The 16,387-nt window shown below is 36.1% G+C and overlaps 3 protein-coding genes and 2 long non-coding RNA genes across 7 annotated transcripts; 3 read left to right on the forward strand and 2 right to left on the reverse strand.

Annotated features, from left to right (window-relative positions):
• The first annotated feature begins 2,496 nt into the window (after positions 1-2,496).
• On the forward strand, positions 2,497-4,384 carry LOC149702884 (uncharacterized). The gene is made up of 2 exons (XR_016381879.1): positions 2,497-2,859; positions 3,977-4,384. It is a non-coding gene; the product is annotated as an uncharacterized LOC149702884 (long non-coding RNA).
• On the reverse strand, positions 2,898-8,032 carry LOC149702885 (uncharacterized). Of its 2 annotated transcripts, none has more exons than XR_016381878.1 (3): positions 7,773-8,032; positions 4,892-5,682; positions 2,898-4,827 (listed from the first exon to the last, which is right to left on the reverse strand). It is a non-coding gene; the product is annotated as an uncharacterized LOC149702885 (long non-coding RNA). The 2 variants fall into 2 exon arrangements; XR_016381877.1 differs by having other exon boundaries at positions 7,528-8,032.
• Positions 8,033-8,053: 21 nt separating this feature from the next.
• Positions 8,054-9,382, forward strand: LOC149702886 (abscission/NoCut checkpoint regulator). The gene has a single exon (XM_089866809.1). It carries the CDS (start codon positions 8,448-8,450, stop codon positions 9,111-9,113), a length of 666 nt encoding a protein of 221 aa, XP_089722935.1. The 5' UTR covers positions 8,054-8,447; the 3' UTR covers positions 9,114-9,382.
• On the reverse strand, positions 9,301-12,585 carry LOC149702887 (oxidoreductase NAD-binding domain-containing protein 1-like). Of its 2 annotated transcripts, none has more exons than XM_089866808.1 (8): positions 12,456-12,585; positions 11,899-12,057; positions 11,751-11,826; positions 11,488-11,594; positions 11,240-11,381; positions 10,497-10,739; positions 10,296-10,392; positions 9,301-9,526 (listed from the first exon to the last, which is right to left on the reverse strand). In XM_089866808.1, exons 2-8 carry the CDS (start codon positions 12,012-12,014, stop codon positions 9,360-9,362), a joined length of 948 nt encoding a protein of 315 aa, XP_089722934.1. In that variant the 5' UTR covers positions 12,015-12,057; positions 12,456-12,585; the 3' UTR covers positions 9,301-9,359. The 2 variants fall into 2 exon arrangements, with proteins under 2 accessions (XP_089722934.1, XP_089722933.1); XM_089866807.1 differs by having other exon boundaries at positions 12,352-12,550.
• A 170-nt stretch (positions 12,586-12,755) lies between these two features.
• Positions 12,756-16,387, forward strand: LOC149702888 (D-3-phosphoglycerate dehydrogenase). The gene is made up of 7 exons (XM_089866806.1): positions 12,756-13,027; positions 13,137-13,291; positions 13,980-14,045; positions 14,108-14,394; positions 14,466-14,767; positions 14,835-15,333; positions 15,885-16,387. Exons 1-7 carry the CDS (start codon positions 12,893-12,895, stop codon positions 16,028-16,030), a joined length of 1,590 nt encoding a protein of 529 aa, XP_089722932.1. The 5' UTR covers positions 12,756-12,892; the 3' UTR covers positions 16,031-16,387.

Genomic DNA, 16,387 nt, shown 5'->3' on the forward strand with positions numbered 1-16,387 from the left:
TTTATACACATCCGTGCTAAAGCATAGCGCGGCTCCTGTCGATCCCCTACATGTTGTTTTCCTTACGAACTCCAGTTTTGGCTTGGCGAAGCTAGAGGCATTTGTGGGCGGGCTTTATACGTGCATAATGCCCACTAGCCTTTGCCAAGCCACACCCGGAGTTCAGGAGGAAAGTCCCCTTGCAGGGGATCCACTGGAGCCGCGCTATGCTTTAATTAAGCTATAAATGCTTATGTTTTGAGCCCTACCATGGCCAACTTAGATTACCAGTGGTAGAAGGCCTGCCAGCTTCAACCGAGCCCCATGTTAAAAAACGACTAGCAAAATCACCCCTAGTTCCGACTTTTGCCGTTAGGTGCGCTACCAGCCCAGTTTACCTCGTAATGCTTTTTCTATGGGAAAACAAATTCGGAAGTGGAGTAGTGGACTCGGTTTTAGAGCATTTTTAATTTTTTATTATATTTACCGATTTTTTTCTTGGCCCAGTTTTAGTTTACCTTCGCCGCGTGTAGGTGCGCCACCAGTCTTTCACCCCATCACACATGCAAAGGGGCGAATCGGAATGCCTTTCCGTCACAAAACTGACTCTCAACTGTTCCTCTTGTACTCATGACGCATTTATTTTCAGCCAATAAAAACGTTGCGCACCATTTTCGAAAAAGAAGTTACAACGTTTTCCTATACGTCATACCATAAGTTTATAAGGTATGTTCCATAAGTGTGCCACTCGTTAATGAGAGCTTGTCATGAAGTGACGTAGGTGAAACGTCATAGATTCTCGTAAAGCGACGCCTAGTGAGGCGCTGTCAAAGGCTTAGTACAGACTAAATAGGAGGATGGACTGCAAAACCGAGTGTAGTCAATTCTCACGTCGTTCTTGAACTAGCTCTCATTAAGCCTCTAACATTAAGAAGTATGGGTAGTGACATACTTATGGAACATATCTTATAAACTTATGGTCATACAAAACACCTAAACGAAATACGCCTAATATGTATTTTATTAATAGTTATTGTATTTCTAATGCAGTTTATTATTATTAGTTAGCGCGTTTCTTACGTAGATTATAATTAGATAAGGTGTTTCTTGTGTAGCTTATTTTTAATTATTTTATTATTGTTTTATTTGTTGATTTATTGTGTTTTATTATTGTTTTATTGCATTTTTATAAAGTAGCTTAATATAATAATGGGCGGAAATTGTATCATATTCCAAAATTAAAACAAAATGTGAAAGAACCGATATTTTATTACATTAACCATAAGTTTATAAGATATGTTCCATAAGTATGACACTGCCAATACTTCTTAACGCTAGAGACTTACTGAGAGCTAGAATTATCTAATGAATTTTTTTCAAACACAAAGTTATAATGAATGATAACACATTTTCGAAAAGTATTTTAATTATTAATCAATCTGAATGTATCAAATGGAATGTATTTGGAAATAAAATATTGCATTAATATTTATAAGTCTACCTGATAATTTTATTTTTACTTGAAAGCTTACTAATTATAATTAGCGGCTGAGGTATAGAAACTTGTTTCACACACTCTGAATTAGTATGATGAAAGTGCTTTCTCAACATAATAGAGTCGAATATGTTGACATGACACACTCTTAAAGGGGCTGGCCGTAGCTGTTGGGGTGAAGGGGGGGTCAAACTGTTGGTTAGCATATTGCTTACCCGCCCACCCGCGACGGTGGCGCCATTCCTTATGGCCAAAGAGCTAGGTGTTTTCCCCCTGAACTAAGGGCGGACTTCACCCCAACAGCGCCGGTTAGCCCCTTTAATAGACAGAATAAATGACTTTATCCAATGAAAATTTTGAATACAGTATCAATGATATAATGAATGATTTTATTCGAAGTGATTTGGACTGATGCGTGACATAGCAGCCACGCAAAACGGTACAAACTAATGTTTAATTAGCTAGTGCTGGTTACATAAAAGTCTGTTTGTTTATGTGTGTAGTAGTGAACGGATTAACCATACCCGGTCACGTGACTTATGACGTCAGATCACGTCACTCATGACGTCAGTTCACGTCACTCATGACGTCATAGGTCACGTGACCTATGACGTCAGTTCACGTCACTCATGACGTCATAGGTCACGTGACCTATGACGTCATATCACGTGACCTATGGCGTCATATCACGTGACCTATGACGTCATATCACGTGACCTATGACGTCATATCACGTGACTTATGACGTCATGAGTGGCGTGAACTGACGTCATAAGTGACGTGATCTGACGTCACGTCACAGAGGTTATTGACTTGTGACGTCACGATAGATGTTAATAATAGGTGATGATTATCCATTCAATTATCATTCATTTAGGCCTAGCGTTCATTAATGTAGGCCTAGCGGTGTTCAGCTATTTGAATTTCGTGCCTTGGACACGGCCCATCCAGTCCGCGCATCGGCGCTTGTAGCGCCCCCCGACAAATTTACTTCGTAGTTGAAAGTTGGAAAGTTGGAAACCGCCGAGGAGATCACTTTGGAAAATCTTTCCCACTCTGCTGATCGTGACCCCGGTTTGCGGTCGGTTCTTGATAGCTCCGTCATTTCGCTGATCGGTTTTCCCGAGGACGCATGCTGAATTCGAAGCTCTTTAACTTAGCGGCCATTTGGAAGTTGCAACCGAGTTGATTCTTTGCCTGGAAGCCGTCGAGGAGGTCGATTGGAAAAACCTTTCCCGCTCAGCTGATCGTGATCCCGGCTTTTGAGGTCGATTCTTGATGAACCGCCATTTCGCTGATCGTTTTTGCCGAGAACGCAAGCTGAATTCGAAGCTCTTCAACATACTTGGCGGCCATTGCTTCACCTCGTGGTGCTTTAACAGTCCGTAAGCCTAACCTTTACAATAATCCAAACTCATCTAGCTCCCCTTAAATTATTTATTTTATTTCAAGTATTTAAATTAATTAGGTAGTGTTAAATGTTAGTGAATTTTATTTATTTATTAAAAATCAAGTACCATAAATAAAATTTTACAACGAGATGTTGGACAAGAGAGAATCCCTTAATAATTCGTTTAGGGGCTATTATTACAAGCTATTAAACGGGATACGTAATTAATTTGGAGATAACGCGACAGATTTTCGGAATTAAAGTCCTGCCGAGATAATTTAAAGACACGAGGTTGCCCTAAGCCTAAGTTTAAGCCTTGTCCCATTCAAACCCTAGTTATTTACGGGGTCTGTCTGTGGGAATAGTTCCAAAATAAAGCAGGTTTTTCTAAAATTAGTCAAAGGGATATTTTAAATTAATTTAGAGATAAAGCGACAGATTTTCGAAAATCAAGTCTCGAAGAGATAATTTTAAGACACTAGGTTAGAGATAACGCGACAGATTTTCGGAAATCAAGTCCTGCCGAGGTAATTTTAAGACACGAGGTTGCCCTAAGCCTTAGTTATTTACGGGGTCTGTCTGTGGGAATAGTTAAGCAGGTTAGAAAAGTAGGTTTTCCTAAAATTAGTCAAGGGGATATTTTAAATTATTAAGCTATTAAAGGGGCACGATATTTAATTTCAATAAATGGCAAGTTTTAGTAAAATTAATTTCGGGGATATTTTAAATTATTTTCATTGTGAAGCTAAGTAATTTAAAATAAATTAATAGCTGGTTTTTCTAAAATTAGTTTAGGGTATGTGTTAAATTATTAAGGTAATAAAAGGGTGCATAATTTAACTTAAAATGAATGGTAGGTTTTTCTAAAATTATTTTCTATGCAATTTTGGGAAATAATTAGCTAGCCAGATTATTATTTAAGGGTGCCAATCGCGGTAGTCATTTCAAGCCTTTCTTTAATATGGGTAGTTGGTCTTTCTCTCTAAATTTGGTAGGCTATTTTTTTAATTAATGACACGTTTTTCTTAAATTATTTAAATCTAAGAGATTATTTCGTTCTGCCCAAAAATAGGCAATAGTTTAAGATGTGTTATTAATGTTTTCATTTATAGATGCAGCTGATGTTCTTGGATTTTTCTGTTGCTTGTCATTCCGAGACGTATCATTCCCGATGACTTCCGATGTTCTGGACTTGCTATGTATCATTCCTGATGACATGCTTCGTTGGATTCACGTTACATGATGTCTTCTGGACTGGCTCTTTCTCTCAGCGCTGACTTAAAGATATGGAGGAAATCGTCGAAGCTAGAAGACACAAAATACATCTTTTTTACTTGCAAATTTTTCATGTAACCACTTAACTTAATTTTTTTGCTTGCAAATTTTATTTGTAACTACTTATTATTTTTTTTTGCGTTCAAACTTTAACTTACCAACCTCTTTAATATTTTTTTGTTCGAAATTTTTGTAAACACTTTGGTTTTTTTGTTTTTCATTGAATAAATTTTGCCTTAAACCTCGTTCTTTCTTTTCTTGAATTTTTAATATACTAGACTTGGTTTGAGTTTTTTTACCTCTGGACTTAGGGTGATATTTTTGACTCCTTTTTTAAGCTTTTTACTTAATAAAAACATAAAAAAATATTTTTTATACAAAAAAATTAAAATTTTATTAAAAATTTATAAAAATATCATAAAAATATGCAAAAAAAGGTCAAAAAAATGATTATAAGTAAATCGATTGTTTTTTTTGGCCCTAGTATAATAACGAAACTTTTTATTGAACACAAGTTACCAGACCTAACGTCAGGCCTGCGGGCCCAATTTAAATTTAACAAGTCCCTGTTCTACTCGGGAATTATTAAATTTAAACTAAAGCCCGCTGTGGAGCCCCCAAAACCAGGAAACTTCGTCCTTAGCATGGGATTTCCAATGAAAGTCCACTCGCTGACGTCCAATTGTTTCTGCACAAGAAAAACTCAAATTATTACTTGGAAAAAGGCACATGAATAACTTGAAATTAATTACCTTAATACGAAAATCCACTTGAATAATCTTGCATGATGTAACGAAAAATGTTCAGGAGTAAAACAAATTACTATTATTTGACAAATGGCAAACTCTTAACATTAAACTAAATACCTTAGTATGGGGAAGTAAAATAATACCATAAAAAGCTAAGCCTCGCCTTAAACCCGCTTAAAATCGTGTATACTTTTAAGGGACAAAGCGTATAAGCAACCTTCTACCTTGAACCTAAATCAGAAATTTATTTAGATCCTACAAAACTCCCTCAACGAGTTGCCAAACGCTTTTCCCCTAAAAACATTTATAATTAAAATCATAAACTAGATGCCTTAATACCGCAAAGGGAATCTCACCCTTAAAATCCTGATTACGTTCATTATCCTTAAAAGGGAGGACTAGGACCAGTGTTCACCTATTCCATAATTAAGCATTTTATTTATATCCTGGCGCAAAAAATCCCTAAGAAAAAGGACACAAGCGCTTCCCTTCTAAAAATAAATATAATAATAAATAATAAAACTAAGTACCTTAATAATTACATAGGGGTAATATATTTTTAATAATAAGATTTAATTATTTCTACGCACAAAGCGCCTAAAATATTGCACACGCTGTCTAAATAGTTTTCCTAATGAGATTCCCTTTCAACGGATAAAATAAAAGTGTAGACCTGAATTAAGAATGGAATTGTAATGGGTTCATTGACCTGATTTATATTGCGTGCCATTGTCAAATAATAGATATTCATTCTAGAATCCAACATAAATTTCTCCTTTGGAAACAGATGATAGCTAAAATAAAATCAGTTCAATTCAAATAATCTAATAGAAACTAAAATTATTATCAGCTTAAATGGCACAAGTATTTTGAATAACATTAAACAAATAATCACTTTGAATTAATTTTAAACCGACTAAAAACATTGAATAATAAAACCAGGAATAAATGCAATGCGCAATTAGAAAAATTTAAAAAGATTAATTTCAAATATTTAGATTAAGTACGACCAGAAGTGGATAATAGAAGGATGACACTGTATCCTCTTAATACTTCAGTTATGTAACGTCATTCTTCCCAGAATCACCCTTTAAGTTTGCTTTCCCGCTCATCAAACTACAAATGGGCATTGTTTGGCATTAAATCTCCAGCAATCATCCCACAAACCTCGCCTTGACGAGGGACAAAAATCCACAAGCGCGTCTTGCCAAATATTTAAACGCTAATAGAGTAATGATGAGGGAACTATTTATCGTGTATGTGATTCGGTTTAGTAACCTTGCTCTAAATGTTCCGATGTTGGGAAGAATGACGTTACACTTACCCCGCTTTGTGGTACACTTCTCTAAATTATATACTTCTAGTACGACATACTCTGTGCCATTTAACCACAACTCCCCAAAATAAACTTCCAAATTCGATAGTGTTAAAACAGAACTAACTACACAAATGAGACCGTCCATAAACTACGTCACACTCTTATGGGGAAGGGGATTTCTAAATTTGTGATGGTCCGTGACAAGGGGGAGGGAGGGGTTCTTCGATAGCTTTTGTTTTGTTACGAAGTCAGTAAGAGGCCGATTGGCTCTCTTATGTTATAGAAGAAGAAACAACATTCTAAAGTCCACCGTTACAATAATTTACCAAAATTGTTATTCAATCACCGCTTAAATAGTAGAAAATTTAAGCAATTATCTACTATCTACACCTTTGTATAGCCAATTTAAATAGCGCATTTAAAATAAACAGCTTAAACTCTCTTACGTCTCTGTTTATTCGCCCCATCTTATTAGTGAGGATGAATCAAATCCCCCTGCCGATTGAAATAGTTTCGTATCTTTGGCAAATTTTCTAAATCTCAAGTTCGATTAGTCTGTTTTCGGTGACAGTGTCAAAAACCTATAAAGTGTGCCCCTTTAACTAAGGTTTATGGAATTATATTATTTTACTTTTTTGGAAGCTTATAAAAAGCACATCCAGACAAGGTCAATCAGAGGGGAAAAGTTTAAAACGGAAGAGAACTTCGAATTTTCAGCCGAGCAAAATATTTCTGAGTGGGGCGGCATACCACTCAAGAAATTAATCAAATTAAATTTGTAAATTAAGAGAAATCATAGTTTTTAAAGAATTGTGATGTGGTGTTTAGGGGAGGGGTCTGAGAAAACGTGACGAAGCGTGATCTGGGGGGACGGGATCAGAAAATGCTTTTTTGGCGTGACGTAGTTTATGGACGGTCCCAATAGTGCTGTTAATGTGACACAAACTGGCCTGACACCCATATTTACACCAATAGATTATTTATAGGTGTCATCAAAACCTTGCTAAGCAAATAAAGTCCAAAATTAAGCATGGAATTACACAAGGGTCCATGTATTAATGACATGATTTCCAATTGACATCCGCCATTATACCAATAATAGTTACAAAACTAAATACTTGGGATATTCGCCCAAAAGTCAAATTCTAAGGCCTAAATGGGATGGCAATAAAAATCATCCATGGGTTTCAACTTCTAAAAGTATCTCAATACGACCATCAACTTTACTAACTGCCATTAAAAACTATCCGTGGACCCCCAACCGTTATCATCCATTTATTTATTAGCTAAAATTAATAGAGGAAAAGTCTATCAAACTTACTAAAAATTCCAAGGTAAAGTACTAAGCTATGCAACTTGTGCCAACGGTTCACTTGAAATTATAGCCAAGTTTTACGCTCAAAATACCGCAACATCCAATTCTACCTAGATAACTTCACTTTCACACCCCAAGGCTGTAATTTGTACGGCTTGACTAATAAACTTGTAACCCTTACACTCTTGACATTGACAAAATTTGGAATTTTAAAATTGAAAACTTGAAATAGAAAGTTAGTTCGTACATACTACCACATAAGCCTTGGCCTTCGACACGGCTAAGCCTAACCTCGTGGAGGCAATTTACGAACTCGGAGTTTAGGGTGATTTTCGCAGATAATTAATTTTAAAATTAATTATTATAACTTTTCACTTGAAATACCATTTAAAATTACAATAAAAACGTTAATAAATTACCAAATCCTGGGTATTTTAGCCAGCCTCGAAGAGAATCCTGAAGTCCCGAACCGTCCTTGAGCTGACGAGTCACATTCTGACGACGGTTTCATAGCCTACTCGATCACGCGCTCAACGATGCGGATCGAGTAAGCTATGAACGCATGCAGCATTGTTCCACCATAGAGCAATATTATATAAGGCATTAATATATTTAAGGGAATTTAATTAAACTTGTGTTTTACTCCATTAAAACTACTCCACGGAAATTGGGAAATATTGCTTTGCTTGCAACTTGCGTGATCGAGTGGGCTCAGTGCTCATACCTATGATATAGCATTTAGCAATTCCCAGTAGCCCGACACTAGGTTTACGAAATTACCACCTAAAAATAAGTTCAGCAAAACAAATATTTATTATATTATAAATTATCATTAAAGGGTCATTTCTCATTCCATTGTACCTTCGTTGGCAGTAATGGAAATAGTAAAATTATACAATTAATTTTTCTGTATTAACAATAAAAAAATGAGCATAACTGACCAAGAACTAGAAGAACGCCTTAAGAAACTAAAAGAAAGTAGTGGAGGAATATGCGCCAGTAATATCCCGTCAGAAGATGAAATTGGTAGGAGATTAGCCCAATTAAAGAATGTCCCTGATAGCCACTATGTACGACCAAAACCAACACACACTGTGATTTACACACCACCGGACAATCGATCTGATGCTGAGAAAGCCGCGGACTTATTCACGCAATACCAACGTGAAGCGGAGTTATCCAGTCGATATCCTAAACCTGAAGATGAAATTGCCGAGAGATTGGCCAAGTTAAAGACCGAAACTGAGAGTCTAAAACCTGGACATTCATCAAAAGAACCTGGGGAAAAAATGGAAACAGATTTGGTTGAAATTGAAAGCGAGGATGAAGCCACGCAAGTTAAGAAACTCGTGGGAAAATTTCTAGCAGAAGCAGAGTTAGATGAGACATTAGCCAGTGATAATATCGAACTTCCCATTCCTAAGAAGGGAGTTTCAAAAGAGGATGTCGAAGAAGAACTTCCTTGGTGCGTTATTTGCAACGAGGACGCATCTGTCCGATGTCCAAGTTGTAGCAACGATCTATATTGTACGTCTTGCTTCAGGGAATTCCACGAAGATGAAGATGATGATCACAAAGCTGTCAAAATTTAATATTTATTCTGCAATTTAAACTTAATAAAGATGATAATATAATTACGCATTATATTAAATTAAATTAGTTCAGTTAATGTAAATAATAATTGTTTTTGAGCTTTTATTGAAAAATTGCTTGAAGTATTCTTATTTAATACCCGAGATTTTTTGTTTATAAAATTGTATAATAATTGAAAAGCGGATGTATAGTTGTATACATATACATTTATTATATTACTCAACAATACCTAAAGAATAAAAATTTTACAGCCATTTTTCAAATTTAATACAGTCTTTGTTTATCCCTAAGCTTAATAGTATTGATTCCATATCTTCAATCATCGATGTTGGGCCACAAATATAGCACAAAAGATTTTTGTAATCAAAGCCTTGCAGAGCCTTTTCAATTACATTCTTGTCAATTCTCCCGCCTAGAATTTAGAGAGAGATTTTTTTAGACCAGTATTGTATGAATTTGTAACAGGGTTCATACAACTTTTGGAAAACCGATTTTCCAGAGTTTTATCCTACATATTTGCCCAAGTTTTCCAGGTTTTATCTTACATATTTGCCCGAGTTTTCCAGGTTTTATCCTACATATTTGCCCGATTTTTCCAGGTTTTATCCTACATATTTGCCCGATTTTTCCAGGTTTTATCCTACATATTTGCCCGAGTTTTCCAGGTTTTATCCTACATATTTGCCCGAGTTTTCCAGGTTTTATCCTACATATTTGCCCGAGTTTTCCAGGTTTTATCCTACATATTTGCCCTAGTTTTCCAGGTTTTATCCTACATATTTCCCCAATTTTTCCAGGTTTTATCCTACATATTTCCCAGAGTTTTCCAGGTTTTATCCTACATATTTCCCCAATTTTTCCAGGTTTTATCCTACATATTTCCCAGAGTTTTCCAGGTTTTATCCTACATATTTGCCCGATTTTTCCAGGTTTTATCCTATACCTTTCCCTAAAATTTCCAGGTTTTATCCTATATATTTCCCTAAATTTTCCAGGTTTTATCCTATATATTTCCCTAAAATTTCCAGGTTTTATCCTATATATTTCCCCCGACTTTTCCAGGTTTTATCCTATATATTTCCCCGAGTTTTCCAGGTTTAATCCTACATATTTCCCCGATTTTTCCAGGTTTGTATGAACCCTGTATAACATCTACGAATAAAGTTTGTCATTAAATTTACTGAAAGTATTTGGAAGAAGATGCGTAGGTTCTTCTTTTGTTACGTAGAAGTGACAAGACATGGCAGGAATTTTGGATTCTAGCTTCTCAAATGTTTCCTGCAAATGTATAGGAAATTAATTAAATACTAAGCAATAAGCATTTAATTAAGTTTTGGTGAGTAACAGCTAATAAACTAAAATTAAGGCGCATATTTTAGTACCCTGAAAACTAAATCTTTACAAGTCTTTGCGCAATAAAACAGCTTCATCCTTCCAGGTAATAATTTATCAATTGTGTTTTCCCTCATTAATCGGCTATAATGATTTGCAATGGAGACCATAGGGTTGATACCGACTCCCCCTCCAATACATAACAAATCCGCAGTAGCTTCTTTTGTATTAGGTTGAGGATCGTAAAAGAATTCCCCTCCAACTCTTATTGTAACTTCCGAACCCAATTTGCACTAAATTCAACAAAAAATTTCATTAAATTAAGGTTAATTTATTTAATTAAACTAGTTCAGGGTTCATACAACTTTTGGAAAACAAATTTCCCTGAGATTTATGGGAGGTTTTTCCCCATATACTTCCCTGAAATATCCAGGTTTTTCCCGTATATGGAGTATCCTATGGAGCAAATGTTAACGAAGGAGGCAAAGGGGGTAGGGGCAAATAGGACTATTACATAACCGAAGGGCATCCCCGTATCTTTAATATAACCAGAGTTATGAGCCTCCAAAGTATAGTGTAATGTTAATCCTAAGGAGGGTGGTATGCTTCTGAACATTTTGCTTAATTACTCGGCCCCTGTTTGACGCAAATTTCCCTGATTTCCCTGAATTTTACTAAAAATTCGAAATTCCCCTGAATTTTCCATGAGGTATTTGTCAACTATTTATTTCCCTGATTTTTCCAGGTTTTCCCGGTTTTCCAGGTTTGTATGAACCCTGTAGTTATTAAGTACCTCTTTATGTATCCAATGTGTAGGCGGATAACTACTGTATTTGACAGCCAAATCTAAAATACTGTGTTTCTCCGCTAAATAAGGAGCCGATGTCATACTATACCCTGATATTATTTCCACAGTGGGAATAAAAAAATCCACCCTGAAATTGTAAACTTTGAATGAACCAATAATTTAACCTTTCATATTTAAAGTTGTTTTAATTATTTAAGTTTCACTATTAGCAAGAAAAACTTACCAGAACATACCATTGTCCAGCTTTGAACGTTAAACCAGGTTCATCCACTTTTAAAGTTAACGTTCTAACTTTATCAGATGCATCTTTAATTTGATGGACTTTGGCTTTGTATAAATGCTGTTTAATTAAAATAAATGAAAAGTTATATATTTAATTTAGATCTAATCTAGGAATATATAGAGTAGTGGCACTCCATGTTAACTACCCATAGAGTTTAATACAGTCAAAGGGAGGGTGGTGCCATTACTCTATTAAATAAAGTACATTATTAACCATTTGTCTAAATTGATTTGCAGTTCTTTCTAAATGAGTTGGTCTAGGTGGTTTTGGAGCTATTTCACTATAATTCCTAATTCATGAAAAATAACTTTGAAGTAGGCAAAAGTTTGCAAAAACTTTGCAAAAAAATGAAATATGTTACCTAAAATGATAGATAAGGGGTAAGATGTTTAACTGCTGTTTAGTCTGGGATTTTATGAGCGAAGACGTCAATGCAGTCAGGCTTAGAAGGCTACAATTTTGCGGTAATATCAGCATCCTTGGGCTGACTTTGAGCAATTTATTCAGTACTTTATAGGCACTGATGAAATTGAGAAAGTTTTAGAAAATATAAGATTGTCTATATATAAAAGTAGGAGGAAAGATAAACTCAGTCAAAAGATAAGATTAAAAGTTTGAAGTGGATTAGCCTATAAATTTTTTTGCTTAAATTTATTTTATACGATAGTTGTCATGGGTTATATAACATTTCAAGCAAAGTGCACCACCCATGGCACGCCGGGTCACTTTGAGTTTGAATGTCAAAGGTCAAAAACAAAACAAAACGTGGCCTTACAGACCAGTAGGGTAATTTAAATAAATTCAGTATATTTACCAGTAAAGAAACAGCTTTTAACTAGTAATATAACTTTAATTCAAAACCAAATAAGTACATAAGATGGCACCCCTCTAATAAATAAACTTAACCTGAAATATTACCAGACGATTATTCATCTAAGCCTTGGCAATTCTTCACTCAGCCTCCGGCGTAAATGGGGCATTTAAAAGACAGTCACGTGGTCGGTGTCCCGTGCTTGTTTTTGTCCCCTTTTGAGTTTTGACTCCCCTATGTGGCTAGACAGGCAAAGAGCCTTATACACCCTCTTCCAATGAATAGAGATAAAACTTGAAGCCATTTACGTTTTTGGCTTCATTCTTTCTTTCGCTTTATTCACGGATTTAACGCGTATATATTTTAGGCCAAAGAGCTGTAGGGAGGGGAAAGTGACGTCTTCTTGTCTACTCTTTCAAATACCGCTGTATTCTGCGACAGGCCCGAGACGATTAGAGGCGAGGAGATTTCTTTCACATCGCGTCAAAGGGAGAGCTTGTTGTAACTGTTGACGTTGTCAATCCTAACGAATTTAAGTCAGAAAATGTCGGTTAATATTCGGAAAGTTTTAATTAGCGAAAAGGTTGACAGTGCTTGCGTAAAAATACTTGAAAATGCGGGAATTAAAGTAGATCTGAAGCCAGGTTTGGCAGTGGAACAACTGAAAAGCGAACTGAAAGTAATTAAAATCGATATAAAATTCCTTTAGGCGGCATTGAAATCGAATTCCTTGGGAGGATTGGTTATGAAAACTGTATAAATTGAGCCTTTTTTTAATTTAATTGCAGAATTACAATGCCTTAGTGGTTAGATCAGCCACCAAAGTTAATGCAGAGTTAATTTCCGCTGGTGGCAATAATCTCCAAGTCATAGGTAGAGCTGGAACTGGAGTTGATAATATTGATTGTGACTCTGCTACCAGAAATGGTGTCCTAGTCATCAAGTAAAACAATTTTTTAGACTTTGATCTCAATTTGGAAAAGAAGTATTTTCAATACTAAAAGCATGGATGAAGGATGCGCGTGAGGAAATTTGTTTTCACTCTACAGGATCGGCAACTCCCTATCTCGAACGACAGAATATTCTGTATACACTCTGTTACAACGTCGGTTGTCAGTACGCGCAAAGCTAGGTCTCTATGTAACGTAGCTTTGTACGTGCTGTCAAGAGACAAAAAACTTCAGGATCTTCAGGATTTAAAATATCCGCGAGTTTTTTAGCTGGAGTGCACGGACCTCTAGGCCTTGTTTCAAATACGTGTGAAATTGCATACAGTCTACTACACCACGCATTTGAAACTAAGGTCTAGAGGTCCGTGCACTCGAGCTAAAAAACTCGCGGATATTTTAAATCCTGAAGATCCTGAAGTTTTTTGTCTCTTGACAGCACGTACAAAGCTACGTTACATAGAGAAATATATTTGCGCGTGCTGACAACCGACGTTGTAACAGAGTATATACAGAATATTCTGTCGTTCGAGATAGGGAGTTGCCTATCCTATAGCGTGAAAACAAATTTCCTCACGCGCATCCTTCATCCATGGCACCTACTTGCCTTTGACTGTATTAAGCTCTATGGGTAGTTAACATGGAGTGCCATTACTCTGTACTTATATATAAATATGTTTTTAGTGCACCTGGTGGCAACACAATGAGCGCTGCTGAGCTAACATGCTCCATGATTTTATCAGTTGCAAGGTACATGAAACATGTTAAAATGTACAGATGAATAGTAATCAGAATGTAATAAATGTTTCTAGAAACATTCCTCAAGGAAGTGCTTCTCTGAAAGCCGGTAAATGGGAGCGTGCTCTTTTTATGGGTCAAGAAGTTCAAAATAAAACCTTAGCCATTGTCGGTTTGGGTAGAATTGGGCGGGAGGTTGCCCATCGTATGCAATCATTTGGAATGAAGACAATTGGTTACGATCCCTTGGTTCCGGCTGAAGTTAGCAGAGAATTTGGAGTAGAAAGCTACAGTTTGGAAGAACTATGGCCCAAAGCTGACTTCATTACAGTTCACGTCCCGCTTATTCCTCAAACCAAGAGTAAATTTTGAACTATAAAAGCGTAAAACGTAAAACAACGAAAACTAATTCAAATGACCGTGAAAATATAGATCTTTTGAATGACGAAACATTCCAAAAATGCAAAAAAGGTGTTATCATCATTAATTGCGCCAGGGGTGGTATTATAGATGAAGATGCTCTGCTTCGAGCTTTAGAATCTGGACAATGCGGCGGTGCTGGTATCGATGTCTTCTTAACAGAACCACCGCAAAATACCAAATTGGTTCAACATCCTAAGGTTGTTGGAACCCCTCATTTGGGTGCTAGCACTAAAGAGGCGCAAATTAGAGTTGCCGAAGAAATTGCCGAGCAATTTGTGGCTCTAAATGAAGGCAAATCAGTCCCTGGAGTTGTAAGTATCGTTTAATAGACACAATTTTATGAAAAGGAGAGTGAAAAAGAATTTAAAACATCTTTAGGTGAATGCTCCGACTCTACAAGCCGTTTTGAGCCCAGAAAATCGACCTTTAATTAATTTGTGCGAAAGTTTGGCTAAAATTGCCAGCGCTATCTTGAACCCTCAACCTTTGGTGAAAGTTCAATTGGTCACAAAAGGCAGTGAGATGGAAAAAAAGGGTCGTTTTCTAACCAACGCCATCACAGTTGGTTTATTACGCGGTCAAGGACAAGAGGCTAATTTTGTTAGCGCTCCAGTTCTCGCTAAAGACGCCGGTATTCAAGTAGAACATAGTCACGATTCCGTTATCAATGAGGGAGCTTGTTGCTTTGGTGAAACCATCACCATCTCGGCTTCGAGTCAAGGAGGAAAGAGTATTAACTTGCAAGGAGCGGTCCAAGGAAAAACCCCGGTTCTATGCAGCGTAAATGGAGCTTCATTTACCCCACCTGTGGCTGTACTTGGCGATGTTTTGTTATGCCAATTGAAATCTACTAAAGATTCAACAGTTCAGCTCATAAGTATGATAATGAATAGTTTTGTAGATATTTGGACCAGGGGTGTGCGAGTACTCGTTAAGTTCGAGTATCGAGCCGAGTACTCGACTCGATACTCGATAACAACACATTGAGATACTCGAGACAGATTCGAGTAGCTTTTTAACATCTTAAATACTCGACAAATACTCGAATCCGAGGCTTATAACTAAAGCAGACGATGAGTTCATGAGCATTTATTTTGAAAATCACCTGTTCAATGTTTAATTGATCACTAACAATCTTTTTGAGCTAGTTCGATATTAGATAATTGAACATCTTCGTTATTTTCAAGAAATTTACAAAATTGCTACTCGACAAGTCAATATTTGAGACTCGATAATTAGTACTCGAAAGAACCAAAATTTGACCTATCTAAATGCTCGATACTCGAAAGTATTTTTGAGACTCGGCTCGATACTCGATAAAAAATTAGTTTTGATACTCGAACTCAGCTCGAAAACGAACAAACGGGACTCGCACACCACTGATTTGGACCCCATCTCTCTAAACGTGACTTTTAAATCTATTTTCAGCCAATTTAAGCAATCAAGGAGTAGAAGTTAACTCTATTTCTTTGTCCGGTGTTGTCGGGGGCCAACAATGGAGTGTAGTTAACCTTCACGTTGGAGCTAATCCTCCTTCAAATATCGCTGAAACTTGGGCTTTAGTTTCTCTCTAATTAATATTTTAATTAATAAAAAAACTAGGCCTAATTCCGGTAACAAATTGCTTAAAGAATACAATTCAATCTATCCTAAAGGGGCTTTGAAACACGTACGCCTAAAAAAAAAGAAATAGCTTGAAATAATGAATGAAATTTAATATTTTTTTTAACTGCCTTTTTATATGTTTTATTTACTTGGATTTTAAATTAAATTGACTATTAAAGTATACCGGTAGAACTAAAATTAGCGGCCATATTTTTTGTTTGTTTTATATTTTACTACTTTTCAGTTCACACATTCCAATTACTGCCAAATATTTTTTTTACCTTAGCGGTATATTTTTAAATTAAAACGTTTTTCTATGCATTTGT

Source organism: Phalangium opilio, unplaced genomic scaffold, assembly GCF_054372755.1.
Source record: "Phalangium opilio isolate 3A_F unplaced genomic scaffold, DU_Popi_V2 ptg000017l_1, whole genome shotgun sequence".
NCBI classification, from domain to species: domain Eukaryota; kingdom Metazoa; phylum Arthropoda; class Arachnida; order Opiliones; family Phalangiidae; genus Phalangium; species Phalangium opilio.